Source organism: Mya arenaria, chromosome 12 (assembly GCF_026914265.1).
Source record: "Mya arenaria isolate MELC-2E11 chromosome 12, ASM2691426v1".
Taxonomy (NCBI): Eukaryota; Metazoa; Mollusca; class Bivalvia; order Myida; family Myidae; genus Mya; species Mya arenaria.
The window spans coordinates 41,045,273-41,068,230 of NC_069133.1; the positions used below are offsets into that span (position 1 = coordinate 41,045,273).

The 22,958-nt window shown below is 33.9% G+C and overlaps 1 protein-coding gene across 14 annotated transcripts in view; it reads left to right on the forward strand.

Moving 5' to 3' along the window:
- Nucleotides 1-22,958, forward strand: part of LOC128211207 (cilia- and flagella-associated protein 46-like) — a 76,605-nt gene that overhangs the window by 18,291 nt on the left and 35,356 nt on the right. For 11 of the 14 annotated variants that reach the window (XM_052915705.1, XM_052915713.1, XM_052915714.1 and 8 more), the window contains 21 exons: nucleotides 878-1,009; nucleotides 1,896-2,013; nucleotides 4,825-4,954; nucleotides 5,847-5,981; nucleotides 6,342-6,528; nucleotides 6,946-7,079; nucleotides 7,216-7,428; nucleotides 8,252-8,471; nucleotides 8,754-8,903; nucleotides 10,107-10,217; nucleotides 10,922-11,100; nucleotides 12,011-12,142; nucleotides 12,798-12,966; nucleotides 13,322-13,551; nucleotides 13,892-13,967; nucleotides 15,869-15,913; nucleotides 18,294-18,401; nucleotides 18,796-18,955; nucleotides 20,186-20,197; nucleotides 21,321-21,368; nucleotides 22,266-22,412. In XM_052915705.1, the coding sequence (XP_052771665.1) occupies nucleotides 878-1,009; nucleotides 1,896-2,013; nucleotides 4,825-4,954; nucleotides 5,847-5,981; nucleotides 6,342-6,528; nucleotides 6,946-7,079; nucleotides 7,216-7,428; nucleotides 8,252-8,471; nucleotides 8,754-8,903; nucleotides 10,107-10,217; nucleotides 10,922-11,100; nucleotides 12,011-12,142; nucleotides 12,798-12,966; nucleotides 13,322-13,551; nucleotides 13,892-13,967; nucleotides 15,869-15,913; nucleotides 18,294-18,401; nucleotides 18,796-18,955; nucleotides 20,186-20,197; nucleotides 21,321-21,368; nucleotides 22,266-22,412 (2,836 nt within the window). The remainder of the gene's footprint in view (nucleotides 1-877; nucleotides 1,010-1,895; nucleotides 2,014-4,824; nucleotides 4,955-5,846; nucleotides 5,982-6,341; nucleotides 6,529-6,945; nucleotides 7,080-7,215; nucleotides 7,429-8,251; nucleotides 8,472-8,753; nucleotides 8,904-10,106; nucleotides 10,218-10,921; nucleotides 11,101-12,010; nucleotides 12,143-12,797; nucleotides 12,967-13,321; nucleotides 13,552-13,891; nucleotides 13,968-15,868; nucleotides 15,914-18,293; nucleotides 18,402-18,795; nucleotides 18,956-20,185; nucleotides 20,198-21,320; nucleotides 21,369-22,265; nucleotides 22,413-22,958) is intronic. The other 3 variants (XM_052915711.1, XM_052915707.1, XM_052915710.1) reach the window with 3 other exon arrangements.

Below are 22,958 nucleotides of genomic sequence, written 5' to 3' on the forward strand. Positions count from 1 at the left end.
ATGTGTGTAGCTTCTAAAACACAATGGCCCAGTTGTCTGAAACATCACAGTCTGTTAAACCTAAAGTCTGTTAAATTTCAAGGTTGTATTTAATACAAGTGTTCTATGACGTAATGTCACTAAATTATACCAAAAGGAGAAAGATTATGTATAATTCTTCTCATTTAAAAGTATATTTCATAATTTTGTTTCATAAAAGAAAGTACCTTGTCTTGAAATTTAACAGACTGTTAGTTTAACAGACTGTTAAGTTTCGAACAACTGGGCCATTAACTATAGAGCAATCATAAGGGTGAAATCGTGGAATGTCTTCCTCTAAAACATGATATTTAGCGACAATGAATGTTTGATGTGTCGCTGAATACTGCTGTTTCCAACAGATTCATGAATGTCGATATCATAGAGCCATCACTCTGGTCAATAAAAAAGATAATATCACAATGATTTTCCATTTTTAATATTCAATATCAAAATAGTACATAAACACAACATACAACAAATACATGAACTGCAAACAAAATAAAATCTGTGCTTCAATATGGCAAAACATGACAAAATTGATAATTCAAACATTAACCCTATATAGCAGTTGAAAAGATACTACTCGCTGATAGTTATGATCCGATAAAAGATTAAAAAAAAAAAAAAAAAAAAAAAAAAATCCCTACCTACCGACCCTCTTTTTTTTTACCATGCCACCAGAAACACATCTATTTTTTTTTTTGGCCTTAATAGGTTAAGCAGCAGTGTCAGGTTCATATGGAGTCTTTCCTTCAATGTTACCCTTTTCATGAACCATGAGAACATGAAACACATTGCCTACCAATTGCCACTATTTTTTAGATAAATTTCACTAAGCAGCTGTCTATATTCCCAGGCTCTCTCATTGGATGATGGTCGAGTGTATACGGAGCGTCTTGAGGTTATGTTACATCGTCTTGAGCTGCGGTCATCACTTTACAATACTCCTGAGAGACCAGAGGACATTGCTGGCATGATAATTGAACAGGTATGGAAGGGCTGATTTGTTTTCTTGTGTTATTTGCTGTTAGGAAAGATATTAGTTTCTTCCTCAACACCCATAACAATGGCAAAGTTCTTTGTTTACAGTAGTACTACCTTACTACCTGAGTGGACTATCCAACTTAGATCTTGCGTTGTATCTTTATCAGTTAAAACTTTGGCCTAGTCCAAAAAAGAGTGATTAAAGAAACATTTCTAATGTAGAAAACAACCATACATTGGTGGTTTTACTTAATCCAGGATAATCGGCTGTTGATGTTATAATTAAACTGACACAAACAATTGTGAGCTAAGTATAGCCATGGACATCGCTGTAGGCAATAGTATTAAACTTGTTAGTTGTTGGTTTGGTCAAAATCAGCCCAAAATGTTTATTAAATGGTCACTATTCATCCATTAATTATTTCTAACCAATCATGTTATTTAAATGTGCAAACCAGACTTATTACTTTTATACAATAGCCTGCACATGATCTTTTTGTAACTGGGTTTACGCAAAAGAGTTTATGGATTTGTTTGTGATACTGTTTGTGTCGTAATGTGAGCATATAACTTCGCCACAAAAAAGGAAGAAATTCCTAAAGAATAGTCACAGGCATGGCTTAAAAATAATGTAAGATTGTTATAGGGTTTTCCTAAAGATGTTTAAGTCAGTAAGAAGAATGTTGTTGTCAAAGAATTACAACTGGAATGCTGCAATATTTATTCACTTAAAGCCAGGGCAGATTGTAAGAAGTGAATAAATCATAAAATGTGTGTTAAGTATTATTGATCCTAAAACAAATTACAATGAGGGAGGAAAAGTTAAACTGACAAGTCTATCTTTGTCACATTTCAAATACACAAAAAGCTTATCATATTTCTTATTTTAGGCTCGGAAGGCCAACTCTGGTACAATGCGTATGAAGCGATCACTATTGGTCAAGGCAGGAGAAGCGTTGGCCCCCGACGCCTTTGCCCTTGTTCTGGATAGTGAAAGCAGCACAAAAGGTAAGGAGGGGTTCAAAAAAGAGGACACTGGTGTATGATTTTGTACTTGTTAAATTTTTGCTAGTATGAAAAAATACTTGAAGGCCATACTTGAATGATTGTTTATTTGCAGTGGCCCAATCTTTTTTCAGCTGGTCTGTTGAAAAGGAGTTACGATGGCGAAGTGTAAACTGAACTTTTGAGTCTTGGCAGTTTTAACATGTGTGTTTTTTTAAGAAAAGAGACAAGGTTTTTACATTACTTCGGTTTTGTTGGCGGCGTCTCCATGCAAAATTTTGAGCGTTGGCCTAGGATTAAAAATGTTATTGTAGAGATGTTCGAATGAAACTTGGTTCACATGTTGCCAGAGACAATATCCACATATATAGCCATATCTCTAACTTTAATAGTTGATTAGTCATTCTGTATTGACAGAAACTTTTAGACTAAAGTAGGCATTTGCATCCCAGTGATCTTGTTTTGATAAATAAGTTTGGTCTGTGCAAAAAAGAAGAGTATTTTTAATGAAGCGTTTTCATGCTTGGTATGTTCATTAGTGTGCATATAGTTTCGTATCTGTGTATATTATTGTTGTTGATTGTAATTGTGACATATATGTTCCGACTGATTGAAGGAAACAGGATGTTACTTAACTGCTCTATTTTGGCATGGTTAAGCTCTTTGTGAAGAATCATTTATGTTATTAAGTGAAATAATGTTTATTGGCCATTCATGATTACTTAAAAATGTTAACAATTTTATCTACTATTCTCAAAACATTTATTGTTACCCCTGCAAAAAGAAGTTGTGAAGTGAAATGTCGGTCATGATGATCATTTTATGCTGTTATAGTTCATTTTAGTCATATTTTTTATGTCTTCGTATATTCCTTAAGTATTAGAATGTATATTTATATACACTGTCACCTTATCATTTTTGTTTGTGTTGTAGCGTCCTATGGTAATTCTGTCCTCAATGAGTTTTCCTCTCAGGGATTACCCTTTGAATCTGTTTTGAAACCAGCCTCGGTAGATTAGCATATTTGCTTTGCAACTTGCAATTGGTTTTCTTTTCAGTAATACATGTATGACTAAACTGCTTTCAATATATTGAAATCAATTAATGTTTGTATGAATGTGTTGGAATCAATGTTGATTCATTCATTTTTTGATATTCCTTTTTTTTATTACTTTTGATACTAACAATTATCATTCTCGTACAATATTTGTTTCCTTTTAGGGAAAATGAATTATTGCTTTACTTAAGAGTAAAAGCATGAACATATACTATTAATTTGTTTTTGATTACAAAAATTGCCATAGCCTTGGTTGTTGTTTTTTGGAAGTGTCGTTTGTGCCGACAGCATTATTGTTAAAAAATCTAAACCTTGGCCATAATTCAGATACTGTTCAAGATATTCAAATGAAACTTGAATGGTAAACATGTGTCCAGACACATAAGACTCATGTTCATTGTACAGTTATTCCCCTTGGTGAAATTAAAAAATCAACAACAGACAAGTGTTGGTGTTAGCACCATGGCACTCTTGTTTTGAGAGTTAAAGTAAAGTCAACGTTAGTATAACCCCGGAGTAAGGAGCTATTAAAGGAAACCATTGTTATTTGTGTATAAAGACAGACACATTTTTCATTTATTTTATGCATTTGTTTAGCGCTAGAGCTTGCTATGGCTGGTAAGGGATAGATAGCATGAAAAAGAAGTAGATCAGTTAGATTGCATGAAAAAGAAGTAGTTCAGTTAGATTGCATGAAAAAGAAAGTTAGAACATTATTTTGACACCTGTTTTTGACAGATTGTAATTAAAACAGAATATCCAGAATGTTATGGGGATGAGAATGGATTACTCTTGAGTCCAATTTAAATTAAAAAGATTCAATTAACAGGTCTAAGCTAAAAATTTCTGTAACAAAGGAATACTAACTTTTTCACATGAAATTCAAGGATTACTAATTATCCTTTCTTCTTTTATCTTTTATAAAACACTGATTACTTGAAAGATACTTGGTGCGGTTTCCAACATCATCATTGTGCAAAACCTTTGGTACACATGTTGCCCGAAACAATACGCACATTTCCAGCAAAAACCATAACTCTTGCTTTAATAGTTGTGTAGTTATGCCCCTTGTTAGAATGAAAAAAACTGTTCTTGTTTAAAGTTCAATCTAATTAACAATCTATCTAAAATATAAGAATTCTAGAAGTAGGGAACTGAAGGAAAGTAACAAACTTACAAAGAACTTCTTTTAACTAATATTTAATTTCTTGTTATCTATTTTTTTCCTTCAATTTTATATTTAAAAGATATGCATATCAGTCAGCTTAAAGGTAATTATTAAAAATGTTTAAAAAAACAAGTTCTGCATGTTGTTTTACAATTAATTTCTTATATTACTGACTGTTCTTAAAAGATAATAGGTTTTGAATAATTAATTTCCTGTTATATTTTTTAATTTTCTGTTATATTTTAAAACATTTTTGAGTACAGAACTTTTATTTGAGAATATAAAACAATAGTGGTAGTGTCATGGACTTAGTAACATTACATGAGAATTTCACCCCCTATATTTCATAGGAGTCCCTTAAAGAATTAAATTATTGATAAAATATCTATGCGATTGACACTATTACTATATAAATTGATAATGAAAAACTTTTAAATGACAGTTTCATTTGTAATCTCCCTCATAATTTTAGAACCCTCACATTATAAAACCCTGTAGCATTTAGATACAATTTCACTGTAGGGTGTTTTTGAATTTCTGAAATACAGAACATGAAACGGAATACTCAAACTCTTACAATGTATTTCAGATGTGAGTGGAGGGAAAGCCCCTATGACTCAGATTAAGAAGTTGGCCAACAAGGCTCGTCAGTTTACGAAGTGTGTCCGGAAGGCAGCGGGGCATCTTAGTCGATTGGGCAGCGAAAATGACAGAGAAAGGTTTGTACACCATTGGCGGATTGTTCAGAACTTCGTTTAAGTTAACAACGTTGTTAACGTCATAGTTGTTAACTTTCAAATTGTTACTGCTCTAGACGCTTAATGGATATACTTGTGATTTGCTGTATTTCTAACATTATTTGAGACAACAGTTTCAGCTGAACTTGTTTATATTTCAATATGTAAGCACATCATGAAATATTTCACATTTAAAAGTTAATAACCATGCTCCAATTTCTCGAAACTTCTTAAGCTTAACAGGCTTAAGACGCTTATTTCAATTAGCCAAAATACATATTTATAGTGAATTTATATAAATGAAAAATGGGTAATTGTGATAATCGTAGCAATGATTCCTATCTTAAGTATTAAACCATTTGAAGGCATATATAAAACGCAAAATATTGAAAGACAAAAATAGTGGGTTTAGCTTAATCCTGTTATAAGAGACTTAAGAAGTTTCGAGAAAATGGGGCCATGTCATTAATCCTGTTTTCATTTTAGCCAATATCTGTACAATCAGCCCATTATGTGATCTTCTCTAAAATCAGGGAATTGTAAATATCTTTACCGCACAACAAAATTTAGGCTATATATTAGGCTCAACAGTTAACGGAATATGTGTGCACAAAGCAGCTGACTGTCTAGGATTTGGCAGTGAAAATGATAGGGAACAATAATCTAAGTTTCACCTGATGATATTTAGTCTGTGGTAACAGCTTGTTGCTGAAGCTGCTTATACAAACTAAATGTTTTCACACTAAAATTTGGTACACATTCTCGTTTAATTTTGTAATAGACATGCAGCATGCTAGTGTATAACATACACATAACCATTTTAATTGTCAAGTTATAATAATGTTATTTTAATTACATTTTTGTTAAATTTCAGAGCCGCATTGTGGGGCGACCTCGCAAAGACAGCTCGTAAACAGGAAGTCTGGGATGTGTGTCGGGTCGCCGCCCGATTTTGTCTCCTTTACGATGACAGCAGGTGGAAGATAGAAGTTGTAGAGAAAATAGACACGTATGTAGATTTTTTTTAGCAGTAATTTAATTAAATTCAGTTATAGATTGTAAAAGTTTTAAAGATAAACATAAACATTAAAAGTGAATGTTTATTGAATGTAAAAATGATTAAAAGGTTTTTATCATTATAGCCTAAAAGTGTACAGTTTTAAGATCGAGAATTTCTTGGGATAATAATTTCTTTTTTCCTTACAACTTTTGCTAAAAAATCCCAGTTTTCAATATATTTGATTAAGTTAAATTCTTTGATAAAAAGTTCAATATACATTTACTCATTGTTATTTTTCCTTATACATTTTCATGGTTAAATTAAGATTAGAAGTGGGCATCCTTATAGGAAGTCTTTAACATTCTACAGGCCAAAGCCAGAGAGAACCCGCACACAAGACCTTTCAGCTGAGGGCACCCAATCTAGCTTAGATAAACGTGGTCCAGATGGTACTGGGGGAGACGGGAGTCGACCATCATCCCCCGGGCCACAGACAACCTTGTATGATCGCGACCTCCTGAGGATGCTGGCCGAGGTCAACTTCATACAAGGCGAGGTAATAACGGATATGTCTTGAAAGCCATTACAATTACTGTATTATTGATTAGACAGTATTGAACTTATTGTGGATTGTTTCATTTAGTTTGGTTTTTGTTTAAATTTGTGATTATGTCGCATTGAGAATATAATACTTCATGGAAGAAATACACTGTTCATGTTTAAGGAATTGACTCATATTATCATGGTGTTCTGATTAATGTGTGAAATAAAAAAAATATGCAAAAAAAGCATTGCAAACTAATAGTTGACTTCTGTATCCATGAAAAGATAGGAAAATTGCCTAAATATTTTAGAACATACTGTCCATTCTGATTGGCACAAAAAATATGTTTTTGTAAACCACTTTATTCTGTTATTTAAAAACCAAGTATCAATATCTGTTTTAAAAAATAACAACATTTTTTTTCTCAAGGCGATGGTGCACTTGTTGAGAACGGAGGGTGTCCAACTTAATGACCAACCAATCCCGCCCGTGGACAGGAGCAAACACCCAAAAGGTTACATAGCCAAGAAACCAGAGGAAGACCCAGACTGGATTGAATACTGGTGAGACAATAAATAAATTCACTGATATTATAGAGTAAACTAGGTTTGACATTATTTCTTTATACCAAATTTAAACAACACAGTCATTAAAAAAAATGGTAACAATGACCCGAATACAAATATTTAAAATTTTCAGTGACTGGATAAAATCCTTATCCGAGAGCACTACAGGAAGTTTCCTACGAGGCCTGGCACTGGGCGTGGAACTCACGGAGGCGTGGCTTGTATGTTGTAGCGCCACATATATCTGGAACTACAATAATCATGTGTTGACACAGCTCAGACATCGGGAGGTTATGGAGACACTTACAACAGTGTTTGATGGTCTGAAGAAAGTGGGTCATGCAAAGTAAGGATTATTTTTAAATGTCTAGCTTCATATTTAGTATTTTTCATAATTCTAATGATAGTGTTAGTTTAAACATTATATATTTGACAACAATTATGACGAAAGTTATGATAACTTACACTAAGTCACTCTCATTGTCACAATGTTGTGCGAGAGTGTGGTCTTGTGTTGTGGGGGGAACTGGAGTGCCCGGCGAAAACCCACATGTCCGGCTTGGTGACCACTAACCAAACTCACATGTGCCCAGGCTGGGAATAGAACCCGGGGCGCCTTGGTGTGAAGCGAGTGTGAGTGCCCAAACCACTGCACTAACCAAACAATGATTGTGTTAAAGGTTTTGTTAGACAGTTCCGTTGATAAGATGACATATAGAAGCAGTGACATCAAGAATACTAAAAGCGATTTTGTAACAATGCAGTACTACTGGTGTAAAGCTCTCCTTGGTACAACACTGCTTCTAGTAATCTTAAGGAAATAGGCCTATGCATCATATGTGAATTTCAGTTCTTGAAATAATATATTGTTTAAAATGCATGATGAAAATGTGTCCATCTTATCTTTGAAAAGATATATGGCAATATTTTTTATGCCCCCAAAGGGCCACATATCCTGTTCCGATCAATGACTTAAAAACCATGGGGCCCAGGGACCTCAAACTAGGTAGGCAGGCTGGTTATGACCAGTAGATGAACCCTTTTAATCAGTTCAACGTTATAAGTGTTTTGTATTCCAGAATAAAAAAGTCTTATTTAAGTTGTTCTTTCAAGCCTGAAAATAGTTGATTCTTAGGGACATGAATATAAGTTTTTACTAATTATTTCAGTGAAACAAGCTCCCTTGTCAACATATGTAATGCCCTGGCATACGCCCTGATGAAGCCATGGTTCCCGACCCCTTCCAAGGACCCAACGCCCCCTGCCACCCCGGGATTGGAGTCGCCTACCCTCAAGAAAGGCAAAGATAAGGCACAGAAGAGTAAAACCAACACGGCGACTGTGGCTATTTCCCAGGATGCCATGCCAGACCTAAAGAAAGCTATTGAGGTGGGATAACTCTTAAAGTTGGTTTACACAACCAGTATTATTTTTTCTGTTATAGATATTTTTGTGCTAAACAACAACAAATTAAACATCACTGCTCTGGGCTTTTTCACTGTCTTTAGCAGGGGCTGAAATTTGGAAACTTCCCAATTGAATTTAAAGCATATTTAATCCCAATTTCATTCGGAGTTTTTAAAATTATGAAAAAAACCCACAAAAAACAAGTTTACTGCTCAACTGCTTTTCAGGTAGAAAATTATTTTTATGTTTATCTAACTGTTACAGGTACTTGAATACGTGTTAGAGGTCACAGGTGGGGGTAATCAGAAAGATGTAGTGCCGATTCTTGTTCGTATGCCGATACTGCAGACATGGGTTGCAGCTAAACAGCTCGCACAGCAGCAAATATCCAAGAACCTTGGAGTGGAAGAGGAGGTAATAATTTCAAAATTCTGAATATAATAAGATAGGGAGAAAAATTAGTGATTACATAGAGGATTATAAGTATCTTCCATGGCTGAAAGTGTAAGATAGATTCATCCAAACCAGAGCATGGTGTGTTTTGCAGAACATCCTGTGTAAGGGTTGGGAGGAAACTATCTAACATGAGCGGCCATGGTAGATCTTTTTTTCCCACCTCGGTTAAACAAAATATAGTAAAAATGTATTTTATTTTATTTTGAGCTTGACTATTCGAAAAATAAGGAGAGCTATACTACTCACCCTAGCATCGGTGTCGGCGTCACACCTTGGTTAAGGTTTTGCATGAAACCACATTTAAGTTAATATCTCAGCAAATACATGTACATCATGTATTGCATTGAAATTAAGATATGTATTCCCTACTTTCTAGCCTACTAAATTAATGAAGTTAGATAACACTTTTTCGATTATAATACAAATTATGGGCCTTTATTATTTGACTAAGAAATTCTGGTTAAGGTTTTGCATGTTATCACACATAGGTTAATATCTCAGCAACTACTTGATGTATTGCATTGAGACTTTATACAATGGTACTCAACCATCCATTCTACTTAAATAACCAAGTAAGATAACTCTAGTTTGCATTAAATTCAAATAATGGCCCTATAATAATAATAATAATAATAATAATCCTTAAACTGAAAAGCGGCGGAATAGTCGAGCGACTGTCTCTGTGACAGCTCTTGTTTACATACGCGTACTTTATTATCTTATCTTTATCTTAGTAAGGATTAGGATTAATAAGGATTATGATAAGGATTTCCAGCAAGGCCAAATATTTGGATCTACTTATCTGGGATGGAAGAAAATTATTTGCTGAATTTTGGTGAAGATATAAATTTATTTCACTGAGTAATCACAAAAAAACACATTTTATTTATGTTTGAACTGAAAACTATGATGGGCAAAATTGATATCTTATTTGTTAACTAAAAAAGCCTTCAACTCCTGACTTACCAACAGTTTTAGTCAATCATTTGTTTCATTTTTTGTAAGCTTAGAAGATTTTTTCAGACTGCCCATTTATAAAGACTTTGTTTTAAGTTTTTAAGAACATTGAAACTATTTATAAAACAGATGGATAACCACAAGGAATATGACAATATAAATGTAACAAAATTAGTATCTTTTTATTGCACTCTTTTTTTTCAGCCTTTCACTGAAGGTCAGAAGCCAATGTCAAGGTCAATTGTTGCCGTGGAGATGCTCAAGCTCAACAAAAATGGGATTATGGAGTTCAAAGAAGCCCCGCCTATTGCAGAGGTAAATAATTCAAGGCCCATTACTCTGGTTGTATGAACTGTTGAGTTGTGACCAATTTTGACTGACATTAAACAGTTTGGTAAGTATCCATCTGCTGTGCTCTTGCATCTCTTTGCCTAGATATAAATCAAGTCTTCATATATTAAAAAAAAGTTTTGTCTTTGATAAGCGGTTCCATTTCGAATAAAAGACAGCAGCTTTAACCTATTTCTTCTAAAGAAATTCGTATTTCCTAATAAAGAGCTTTTTGATAAAAAAAGTGTATATAATTGCTCTGACTGAATGTGTCGTATTCTCAGTCTATGTAGAATGATAAACTCATTAGTAAAACAGAGCCCTTTAATATTACAAAGACACCAGTTTTTGAAAAAGGAATAGTTTTAATTTTACTGATATTATTTGATTAATTAGATGAAAATCTACTGATTTTTTTATATTTTAGAGTGTGTGTTTTTTTACCATTTGCAGTTTATTAAACTCCATTTCCAATAAAGGCAATTCTCAATTGAGTTGTTTCATGAGTACTGACCCAGTAAACCAGGCAGTAAATAATATGACAGTCAGCCTATGGTAAATTCTTCTTTATCACATGTATAAAGCAGAATTAAAAAAACATGTTTGTGTAGCTGTAAAAGCTCTATGGAGCTTATGTTGCTTGTTTATCAATACAATGTAATATTAATCTTACACCATTCTTAATACAGGTTGCTACAATGGTTGAGGAGTGCCGATGGTCAGAGAAGTTTGTAGAACTCCAGCTATGGACCCAGCTAACGTTCTTGGCTTATGATCAACACATGCACAACCTCGTGTTGCGATGTAGTGCCAAGGCTTTACGCTTTGCTGCCTCCGGGACTCAGCCAAAGACCAGAAAAATTGATGGGTAGGGTCACTGTAACCTTTTGTGAAATAAAAAGAAGATGTGGGACACCTAATTTGATTGATTTTATGGGTGGGGAGTACTACACATTTAAGCATGTGCATGTTTAATCTCTGCATGTTGAATAATTTGTTTAAATTCCCTGTAAATATATTGGTGTTCTGTAACCTCAATAACATGTAGAGCACTAAGGTATAGAATTATATAAATTATATCAGCAAGTGCGCTTTAAAGAAATGCCAAATAATGTGATGATTTGTCATTATATTGCTGTATTGTTCTTTTAAAGTAAATGTTCCATTTGTAACGTGCGAGCCTAACAAACACCATCAGATCCCTTGAGAGAAAAGCATGTGCGACCCTGAAAGGGTCCACTGGTCTTGATATACAGTAAATTCTCAATCCACACAGTGACTGGGATTTGCTCATTTGCATATTACCAACCAAATAAACATACATACTATGAACGTACTTCCATTTAATATAACATAATGTAATACTATGAACCCACACCCACCTACAGCGGACCGTTATATTATTTTCCCCTCCGAGAAGACTTGTCCCGAGTCTTGGCCTGGGAAACTCATGGGTAAGGCAACTCTGGTCAAGCCGTTGTCTTTATCCCACCGCTGCCACCAACTGTAACGTGCGAGCCTAACAAACACCATAACTCAACCATTACTCAACAGATCCCTTCAGAAAAAAGGGTCCGCTGGTCTTTATATACACTAAATTCTCAATCCACACAGAGCCCAGGATTTGCTCATTTGCATATTACCAACAAAGTAAACATATGTACTATGAACGTACTTCTGTCTGTTATGGAATGTTATACTATGAACTCACATCCTCCTACAGTGGACCGTTACACATTATTGCATAACATGGACAGTAACTGAATTATCTCTTTCAGTCACATGCAGATGGTCGAGAATGAGATGTTGAGTTTCTCGAGTGGTCTGTTGGGACAGAGTCTTGTGGACAATATGGGCGGGAAGAATGCCATCAGACGTGAGGCGCTGTCTGCATTCCTAAATAGTGCTAGGTTAGTCTGTTTGACAACATGGGCAGGAAAAACGTGTCAGCTGTCTGAATTATTAAATAATGCCTGATATATCTGGTTGAAAATATGGACAAAACAAATGCCATCAGACAGGAAGCACTGTTTGCAAGCCTGGATGACAAAATAGTCACCATCAGACAGAAGGCACAGTCTGCATTCCTATATAGTGCTAGCTAAGACTGGTTGACTAAATGGGTGAGAAAAATGCCATCAGACAAGTGGCTTTGGCTGCATTCTTTAAATTAGTTACCTTCTGAGGTTATTAGAACTTTCATTTTGTCATTATTTATGTACAAACAGTCCATTCTGTAGGAACAGAGTCTGGTAGTAAGATAATAGCACTAGACATGAACCACTATCTGCATTCTTAAATAGTAAGAAGTTGTGGAATTCAGTGAACAAAAAACATGTTTGCTCAAGTCTTGTTTAGAAAGCACCTAAATTGAACCACTTTTGTGGAGAATTAACTGGAATTACTCCGTACTCAACTTTTTAAAATATATTTCAAATAAACACATTTTATTTGTTATATTTGAAGATTGGCCACTCCCAGAAAAAGATGTAATGCAGTTTAAACAAATTGGAAATAATTTTATTGGTATACATAGTTCATAATGTGTATTTTCTTTATTTGAAGGTTTGCAATGAAGGCAGACAATTACGAACTTGTCATGACAGCTGCTCGTCACTACTGGAATGCGTGTTGTCCACTCGTCAGTCAGCCAATCGAGCGGGAATTGCTTCGTGAGCCAGTCAGAATTATTCTACAATGTATCACTGAAACCGCAGATAGTAAGAAAAAGGAGGTAAGTAATTGTTTTAAACTCTGATTCATTGAAATATTCAATTCCTTGTCAGCCATCATAATAGAGTGGGAATTGCTTCACCAGCCAATTAGGATAATATATATCATGGTGATCAGGGTAATGGCAGATAAAGAAAAATGAGGGGAAGATGACTTATAAGTCCGAAATTCTTTTTGGATTAATTTGATTTATTTTTTTATCAGAATCAGATTTGGATATTACTTGGCTTGATTGTTAATTATTCAAAACAGTATCCTTTTTTTCATTTGATAATGCTAATTGGAACAGTGTCTGCTTGAGATGAGAGCAGTCAATTATGATTATGAAGTGCCCTACTGATGGTATGTTTGTACAGGAGAAAACAGAGAATGAAGATGGGCAAAGCGTGGAAGCTGAAATTGGTGAGACAAAATCTGACAGTGGTCGATCAGCGGGTGGAATCGGCGCGGTAGAAGATGACTTAACATTACGAGCAGCTCTTTACGGTGTACTCTTCCAATCATACGCAGATAAGGGACAATGGGAGGCTGGATTGCTGGCAATGGACCAGGCGATTACAGACATGCCGAGGACTAAACACCGCCTGTATGTATTGAATAAACCAGGCTTAGCCTTACTTGATGGTCATGTTAAACGTATTACGATCAAAGAAGGGCTTGGCATACATGGAGGAACTCATTTACAAAAGATAAAACTAAAATATGTTCATCAGTCATGAATGTGTGTATTTTGGGTAATTTGTATTAAGAACACCAAACAGTTTTTGTCATAGTGTTTTACAAAAACAGTACCGGAACACTGTTACTATATTTCAATTGTTTCTTATAGTGTAACTTATAAAGTTTGCTCAGATTCATTTGTTTCTGCTATTTTATTCTTAATACGTTATATTTCTGTAATATTACATTTGGTCACTTTGTTTCAGCCTGATATTTAAGCACCGTGTGATGACTAAGGCCAGACTGGGAAGAAGTGTTGCCATGGATATTCAGAAGTTCAAGGTCAGTGTTAAAATACATGATTTTTGATAAACCTATAAGGTTCTTTGAAAGGCAGTTTTGTACTGAAGTATTTGTATGTGAGTTAATATTTTATATAACTTTGTTTGCTGAGGATCTGGTAAACAATATTCTCCGATGATTATTAGTATAGAGATAATGTATGTATTTTCTGTGAATGTTTGACTTTAATTTCCAGGGTTAAAGTAATAATTACTGCACATACTACCTGATTTATTGGAATTATGCTTTGGGACTAAATGGGAGTCATATAATTCTAATAATGTGGGTAGTGTGAGTTGTAATTGTTTTGAACCATACTGTCAAAGACACTATTCAATAAGTATCATAAACCAAAATAAAGTGAACTTTAAGGACAATTTTCTATGTTCCATTTGCATGTATGGTAAATTGATTTGAATAAATATGTTTATATAAGGCTTGATTTTACTAATTGCATCTATCAATGAATAGGTTAAGGGTCTTTGAAACCAAAAAACAGATTTACCAATAGTAATGTATAAACCTGTGTATAGTTTTGTCTTCAAATTTAAGATAATCGGATAATAAATGCTTTTCATACAGGGCTTCTAAAAGTTTGGAACCTCAATCGGTACGGACCCGGGCGACACCCCCCCCCCCCCCAAAAAAAAAAAAAAATAAAAAAAAAAAAGATCCCCCCCTCAAAAAAAGGCCTGTTGTCAAAGTCTGATTATATAAAAATGTCACACATTTTCGCGACGTGTATTCTGTCAATATTTTTTCGCGATGTGGCAATTCATAATAGGGCTCTAGAACCATCATAGCCGATTTAGATAGTCATTGATACAAACTTAATTCAAATGAGATTCTCATCAAGTTCTGCGACGTTTCTAACAAGAACGACTGTGATCGTTATTAACTGCGGCTGGCGGGAAGCGGTCAGACGACAAAAAGTGAAACAGTATTATGATTTATTTGCTTAATGCTTTTACAGCAAGTCAACATTCAACTGATAATCTCAAATAATAATATATATCTAGATTTATAAGGTAAGTTTGATATCGACAACAAATTTTCTTTACTGTGAATTAAAATGACGTAAGCGGCGCACTCAGCTATCAGACTATTTAGTTAATCAAGCTTGTTGCTGTTGATATCCTATATATGATTAGGTTAATTAATGCGGAATTTTGATGCTTTTGCAGATTAACAATGACAATTGCATTTATCTTTAAAACCGATTTTAACCAGCAATGCTTCTATCATTACAATTGAAATTTAACAGTTAGGTAATCAACATGTTATGATTGATGACAACATAGCATATTGTTATGTGAAAATATGGACGGATTTTAACGCTTAATCAGGAAAGCTCTAAGCACATAATTAACACATAATTTGTTTAATTGTGTCTTCTGCAACCTACCAATACACGTGATTGGACCGATTGCAAGTGTCTGCTAATTAAAAGATATTGAGTGTTCAGCGTAGCGGAAAAAAGCAGCTGGTCACATTGGTTCAATGGTAACTAGGAAACTTTTATTGGGGGTAATTTTGAATGTGTAAATGACCCAAGAATGCTTGTGTATTACAATTTCTACAATTTTTACTGACTTAGTCGTTTTGGACCGAAATTATAAACAACTGAGAAAATTTCGGACCAATTTTTGTTACACTTTTTGAAACTGAATTGGTCTGGCTTGGTCAGTATCGGTCCAGACCGGCAAATCGCCAGTTTTTAGAAGCCCTGTTTTAATATGGTCAGCTGTATATATGTCAAATAGCTCGTATGAATGAAATAATAAATATACTTTTTTTCTTGGTACTTGTTTTATTTATTTTCCTGGTCCTGAAATTGAAACCTGATGCTAACCATAGAATCAACACCTTTTTATTTTTTAATATGTATGTTTAATGTGCAGCATGAGCTGCGAAAGCTGGAACCTGTTAGGTCTAGACGACGCAAGGTTTGTGTGTGCACAAAACATGGAAAAATGGTTCATTATATCATGCATGGGTTTAAGAAGATGGCATTCGAAGTATGCTTGTGAAAGTAAATGAGATGGCTTATCAGTGTGCTCAAATCATGTGGTATTGGCATTTTATTGACCTTGCGCATTATTACCTCATTAAAATCATCATTCGGTCCAGAAAAAAGCCTGCTGTTGGATTGGGCATCAGTTAAAGCAGTGAGAGTGCAGTGTTTCATTTTCAAAACCTGCTTGAATGTGTCCCTTAGACTCATACACTCCATAGCCATGGGTCAAGAGAAAAATTGGAGAGTGGAAGGTCTAATTTTCTTACATTGTTAAACTGAAGTAATTCATAGTTATTTTATGCTAGATTGTTTGGTAATAGTACTAGGCTCTACCCACAAAACATATACTTAACAACAATTTCCATCCGCTCGTTTTTGTCATCACATTTGACCTAAAAAAATGTGTATCAACTTAAAACTGTAACACTTTTTTACTTCTCTGTTTGTGCAAACCACAGGATATGTTGGTAAGAGTTTGTTAGCTGCTAAAAATCATGCAAGCCAATAGACAACACTATTTTGTTTTGTTCTGTTTAAGTTATAGTTTCATGTTCTCATTCTTTGCACTGGAAGAATTCTGATCAATTACTTTTATCATGCTATAGATTCATTTTAAGGTGTTTGAATTTTTTGTAGTTTGTTTGATGTAATGAAAAAATACTAAAGGGTAAGAGTGGTTTAGTGGATAATGTGTCCGCCTCTCACCCAAGAGGTTGTTGGTTTGACTCCCATCAGGGGAACTTTCTCATATCCTCTCAAACAGACACAGTACAGGCCCAAATTCATGGAAAGTTCTTGTGCGTTACAAGCTTAAGTAGCTTTATTTATTATGCTTAAGAGAGTAAATATTTCACAAGTTATACCAAAACAAAAATCGTGAGCTTAGCTTAATCCTGTTATAAGGGACTTAAGATGTTTGGTGAATAATGAGGCCTGGTTTCTGCACAGGAAATGGGCTCTATGGTGATCAATATATATTTTCAGCTGTCTGCTCAATTGAGCTGAAACAAGTAAATATAAACCAATGAGGTTTTATTTACTTTTTCCAAATTAAAATTAATCCTTCATAACCAGAGAATTCTGTACTTGACTGATATATATGTTTGTGTGCTACAGGTACATTTCATTAAAAAAAGTGAAATGTTTACAAAATGTTTCACAAATGTTTTATTCAGCACACTTATCCAATACACATTCTTACATCTTTATATATTTCTTGTTGGTCACAAGTCTTCTACTTTTCAAGAGTTTTGTTGATGTATAATTATCTTGCAAGCATCAATACTAAATTGAAATGGACAGCAAATTTAGGACAATTAGTCACATTTTAATGTCAAGGATATGACCATCATGTTTGTAGCAAATGACCCTGTTGGGATTGTATGGTCAACCAGTTCTTTGACAATGCAATGCAAAAATGTATACTTTTTTCTAATTTAATGTTAGAGAATTTGTAACTCAGTCATAAAAAGTTCTCCTCTTTCTGTTATATTGTAAAAGGTCTGGGTCAGGTCTAGTTTCTGTGTTATAATAATCATATAATTTTTAAATATGCTAAAATAAAAACATCCAATTGATGTTTTAACAAATACATACTGAATTATGGAAGGTTAATTTTTTCTTAACCATCATTCTCAATAGAAATAAATATAACTGCTTAGATTAGTAGGTTTGCTTTATTTTTTAAATATTTCAATACATTTTCATAAATGGTGATAAAAAGATGGAGATAATTTCAAAAATATTGTTGTTGTTTTTGTTATTTTTTTATCTATTTTTAGTTATGGGTTTCCTTGAGTTTTATTATTGGTTTAGTGGTGTGTTCTATACCAGCATAGAATTTTTAACATCATAGACTTTTGCTAGATAAATAAAACTGCAGCAAATAAATCTGCTTGGTTTTCTCTGTTTTGGGGATTTTGTGTATTATGTGAACATTTTTATCGTATGCATAAAATGCATTAAATTTTTTTTTTAGGCATGGTTCCATTGATATCAAATTATATAATTGAAGTTTTCAATTTAATGCTTAACATGTCATTAAATGTCATAAATTTTGAATTTTAGGTAGTGAATTAAGTTAAAGCAATTGTATCTAGATTTTCAGAGCTATTTTAAGTTTGAATCAATTATCAGTTCAAAAGCTTACAAGAGCTTATGTTTGTACTATAATGATAAAAATTGTGCCTGCTTTTTATTAGTATTATCATTATAGTAACAAACTCACCATGTTTATATCAGTGTATTAATCATGGTATCACAGATATTTTTTGTTTTATTAATAATCACTATTTTATTGAACATTTCAGGATGAGAGTGAGGATTACGTTGCTCACATGTGGCGACGTGTTGCCCTCATGTCCAAAGAAACGTCGGAGCAGCTTCTTTCATACCAGAACGCCATTGAGGCCCTCTCTGTAAGTCTTTCAAATTTGTTTTACATTTTGCTTATGTTTATAGAGGTAATCACAATACTACTATAGTGAATTGATTGTATTTTGATGAAATTACCCTGATCTTACCGTGCTTTGATTTCTATTGATGTGAATTTTTCACTATGCTTTGCCAATTTATGCTTTTTGAATTAAAAAAAAAATAATTTTGCATCAAACTATACTGTGCCTGATTAATATGGGTCCATCAGTGTCTCTTTTTAATTTGTTAAATGTGTCCCTTCTCTGGATCAAACACCAAATCTTATGAGTATATAAAAATAGAAAATGCTTATTCTAAAAAAACACTTGGCATTAATACCTTCATTCAGATTAGGTTATAAATTTACTTATTATAATTACTAGTATTACATTACAGAGTGAAAGTACAACCTGGCTTAAAGTGGACCTTCTTCAAGAGTTTGCCCAGTGGCTGTGTGTGCGAGACTTTCCCGTCGAGGATGCGGTCGATCAGCTCCAGTGGGCGATCGATATAATGATCAACATGCAGGCTGAGATCGACGCCAAAAAACAGGAAGGTATGACCAAGGAAAGATAATAGTCATTAATATATCACTTGTTGATTGTTTTTAGTCACAATTTTAAGGAATGATTTTATTGTTTAGCATGTCTGTTAATGTTTTTTGAAGATAAAAAGTCAAGTTATTTGGAAAGTCTTGGCTTTAACGGCAGCAATTATGCTGCATTTTGTACAAAAACTTTAATATACCGTAAGCCATTATCATGCAAAGACTGTTCTAATATAAGCTTAATTCTTAGCCATTATAATTCAAAAACAATTCTAAGATAACCACATGAATCTTAATGTACACAATATTACCAGTTACAGTACACAAACATACATATCAATGCTATTAACTCTGGTTTAAAAACGTGCCTTTTTTCACCTGAATGAAACTGCAACAAGTACCAACAAGTAGCAGTGGTCTTGTTTTTTCCATTTTGGATTCCTTTTTCATTGCAATACAGTTAAACTAATACATCATTTTATCATTAATTTTATCATTAATTCAAACTGTTGTGATAGTTATCATCAATTCAATGTCATTTTACTTGCATTTTGAAATCATAATGATTATTATTGCTTCAGATTGATAAGCATTTAACCAACCATTAATTGCATAATTCATCATTAATATATTGTCAGCTTTAATTATATCTCATGACTTATTGAATGAAAATAGTGATGACTTGTTGATTGCAGTCTATATCACTAGTTTTTCCTTTCGAAAATCTTTCAAAGTTACTTGTGCACCATTTATCATTGTTGTATACCCTCAGGGACTTGAATACTCTCTGCACTTTATACTATACTAGGGCACAGTTAACTGCCAAATTATTTTTTTTTGCAAGCAAATCAATATGGATATTTTCCGTTTTTAAAATTCTAGCTAAAATTGTGTTTATTTATTCATGATAGCTTAGTTAGTAGAGCCTCTGACTGTAGGCCACTAAGAATATTGCGTCATACATTTAAGTCTTGCCAAAACCACAATTTTTTGACATTTTTTAACCTAATTTAAGACATATTAAAAACGAAACTTTTTTAGTTAATTTCTCCATTTAAAAAATGTGTAGCGTTAAAGGAGTGTATACTATTGGTGCTGACGATGGTCATTCACTCATAATGGCTGTAATCACTTTAATTTGATACTTATTCCATATACATTTGGAACATAGTATGGTACTTCATATTTAATTTTTTTACCATTTTAACATTTTACATCAATTCTACCCATCACTTTTAGCCGCAGAAGAAGGTAAGTGGGTGGGGTATGTGGCACTCTTAATTATCCAGTGTTCAATGTCTCACACTTTGACACAGAACTGTTTTCACTCTGTCTTTGAACTGCATGTAACTACAGTCGAAACACATTGGCTCCATATCACTTGGCTCGATTTCCTCATTGGCTCAAACTGTATGTAAAGGAATGTTAATGTTTTACTCTATGTAAGCATTCCCGTTTGGCTCAATATTTACAAGGCTCGAAGTATCTTGGCCGTTCCCTAGGATATAATCAAGCCAATGGGTTTCGACTGTAGTATAAGAGTGACTGTTAAATCAGATATTTTTGCGATGTTACATTTTCTCAATGAATCAAAAATTTTGTTCAAGTTTGAGTGTTAAAAATAGGCTTATCTAGAATATTAAGTTACAAATTTTAAAAAAAACAATGAAAATACACCTCTGCAAAAATAAATGACTTTACATGACAGGAGCTTGGTATGAACTGGCTCTTGACCTGGAATTCAATATCAATTATGCTGGTACTTTGTTACTTAGTCTAAATGTCCTGAAATAGGCTAGAACTGGTTATGGGACTAAATTGCCATTATTTGTAACATAGAAATGTTTTAAGTATGAGATAAGCAAGGGTTTATATTTTCATTTCTTATAAGAGAATTGATCTACTGACTGTCTTTATAAATTGTATTTTTTTAAATAGCCGTCATTATGATTTCCCTTTTAAAATAATGGCAATTTTGAGTGTGTTTTAAGTATTCGGTTCTAAAAGATGGAATATCTGACCCAGAGAAACTAATTACACTGTCAAATTATATATCATCACTTTCTACAAAGGTGTGTGTATATATTGGGGAGGTAATACATGCATATCTTTCTTTGTGTCTCAGCATCACCATTTGTTTATGTTACATGTTAAGTATTAAGAGTGGAAAAAAGTAGAATAGACTCTAATAAATTTCAATAATTGAAAAGCAAAACATAACTTCAGTTTATACTTTTTTGCTTTCTGAACTAAAATTATGCATGTCTGAATGAGCTAAAAAAATGCATTATAATATTAGTGTAGTGTAACCTAGTTAGCCAATTGACCAATCAGGAGGCAGTGTTGTGTACTAACTGTTGTGTGTGTTGTACAGAGCTGAGGGCTGCGGCAGAAGCTGCAGAGGCGAAGAAAGCGTCTAAAGGTGCGTAACTCTGTAATCACTCGTATCACAGCATGAAGATTATGCTTATTTAAGATTAGGTCAATGTTTTGTGTCTTTATTATATTACCTTTGCAAAGTCATCTATATTTTCCAAAAAAAAATATTATGGAAGGTTAAATATATAGTTTTGAGAGTGGTTGAATGGTAAAGGTGTCCGTTTCTCACCCAAGCGGTTGTGGGTTCGATCCCCACCAGGGGTACTTTTTCCTGGGTTTTCGAAAAGTAGTACCAGTACTGGTTTTTACACTTACTGACTCGAGGGTGATTCATATCAGCTTTCAGCTTTCTTCAAAACTGAGCTAAAATAAACTTGTTTAAACTAACAAGGGGTTCTTTAGTTCAGGATTAATCCTGAAATCAGGATTGAGAGTGTTTAACTTCAGACTATTGTACAGTTGTAAAGATAGTGTTTTTTGCTCGGACATTTGCATAAAAAACAGTAGGAGGTACCTTAAAATGAATAAAGATGTCTTTTTTCAAAAGAGGTCATAGCCCCTATGCCCTGCTTTAATTGGGCATGAATCACTTATACTCAAACAGACCCCCCACATTTGTTCAGGATTGACAAATATCTGCTGTAAGAACCCCTAACTGAAATAAAAACAGAAGTTTAACCCTACAATTTGCTGCCATATTTACATCTCCTTGCATGAAAAATCTAGTCATAAAAAGAGATACCGTATGAAAAATTTGTAGGTGTTTTAATCAATAGTTGAACAGTTGAATTGTTAAATAGTTTTTATGTATAACATTTAACTTCTTAGTTAGAGGTCAGTTAATAATTTGTAACAGAACGTTTTTAATCTCTGTGTTTAACACAATATTTTTTCTCTACTACAATTTTAATGAACCATGTCAAATATCTGTTGCCACCAGGAGGAGTGAAGGGAAAGAAGGGAGCCCCACCCCCGAAGGTGAAGCCCCCATCCCCAAAGAAAGTTGAGAGAGTAGAAGAGAAGAAGAAAGAGGAAGGGGACATGAAGGAGGAAGATATTATTCCGGTCACACGTGAAGCTGTTATAGGTAAACAGGGATGTGATTTATCTGCGAATTCGCTGATTTGCTGATTTCTGAGGTCCTAATGGCCCCAGGGACCCCCTCCAAAAAACAAAAACAAAAAAACAACAATATACATATAATTTCATTTCTTTTGCTTCTGACTGTTACTTTCATTGTTGTTTGTATTGACACTCAAGTTTGATTCAAATTTGATGTGCGGAGAGCCCTCAAAAGGAGTTTTGCTTCTGCAGCAGGGTGCTCCACCCCCTTTGACACCCATTGGGGGCCTAAAGTGCTGCCCAAGTCCATTGCCAAAACAGTTTCAGCTCTTAAGGTGCTAGCTCAATCAAATCCCTGATATTGAACTGAAGCAGATAAAGGTAAAAAGGGAGCCCTTGTGGCAAAATAAAGCTCCCGTCCTTGAAGAAAGCGGATAATGTTGAGAATGTTTCACCAAAACAGCAGGGTTACTTTTCTTTAGGAAAATAATGATAAGGTTGGTAATCATGACCTTCAAAATATTGTATAATTTTTCTCTTAAAGCTGCACTCTGGGACCGTTTTGACAACT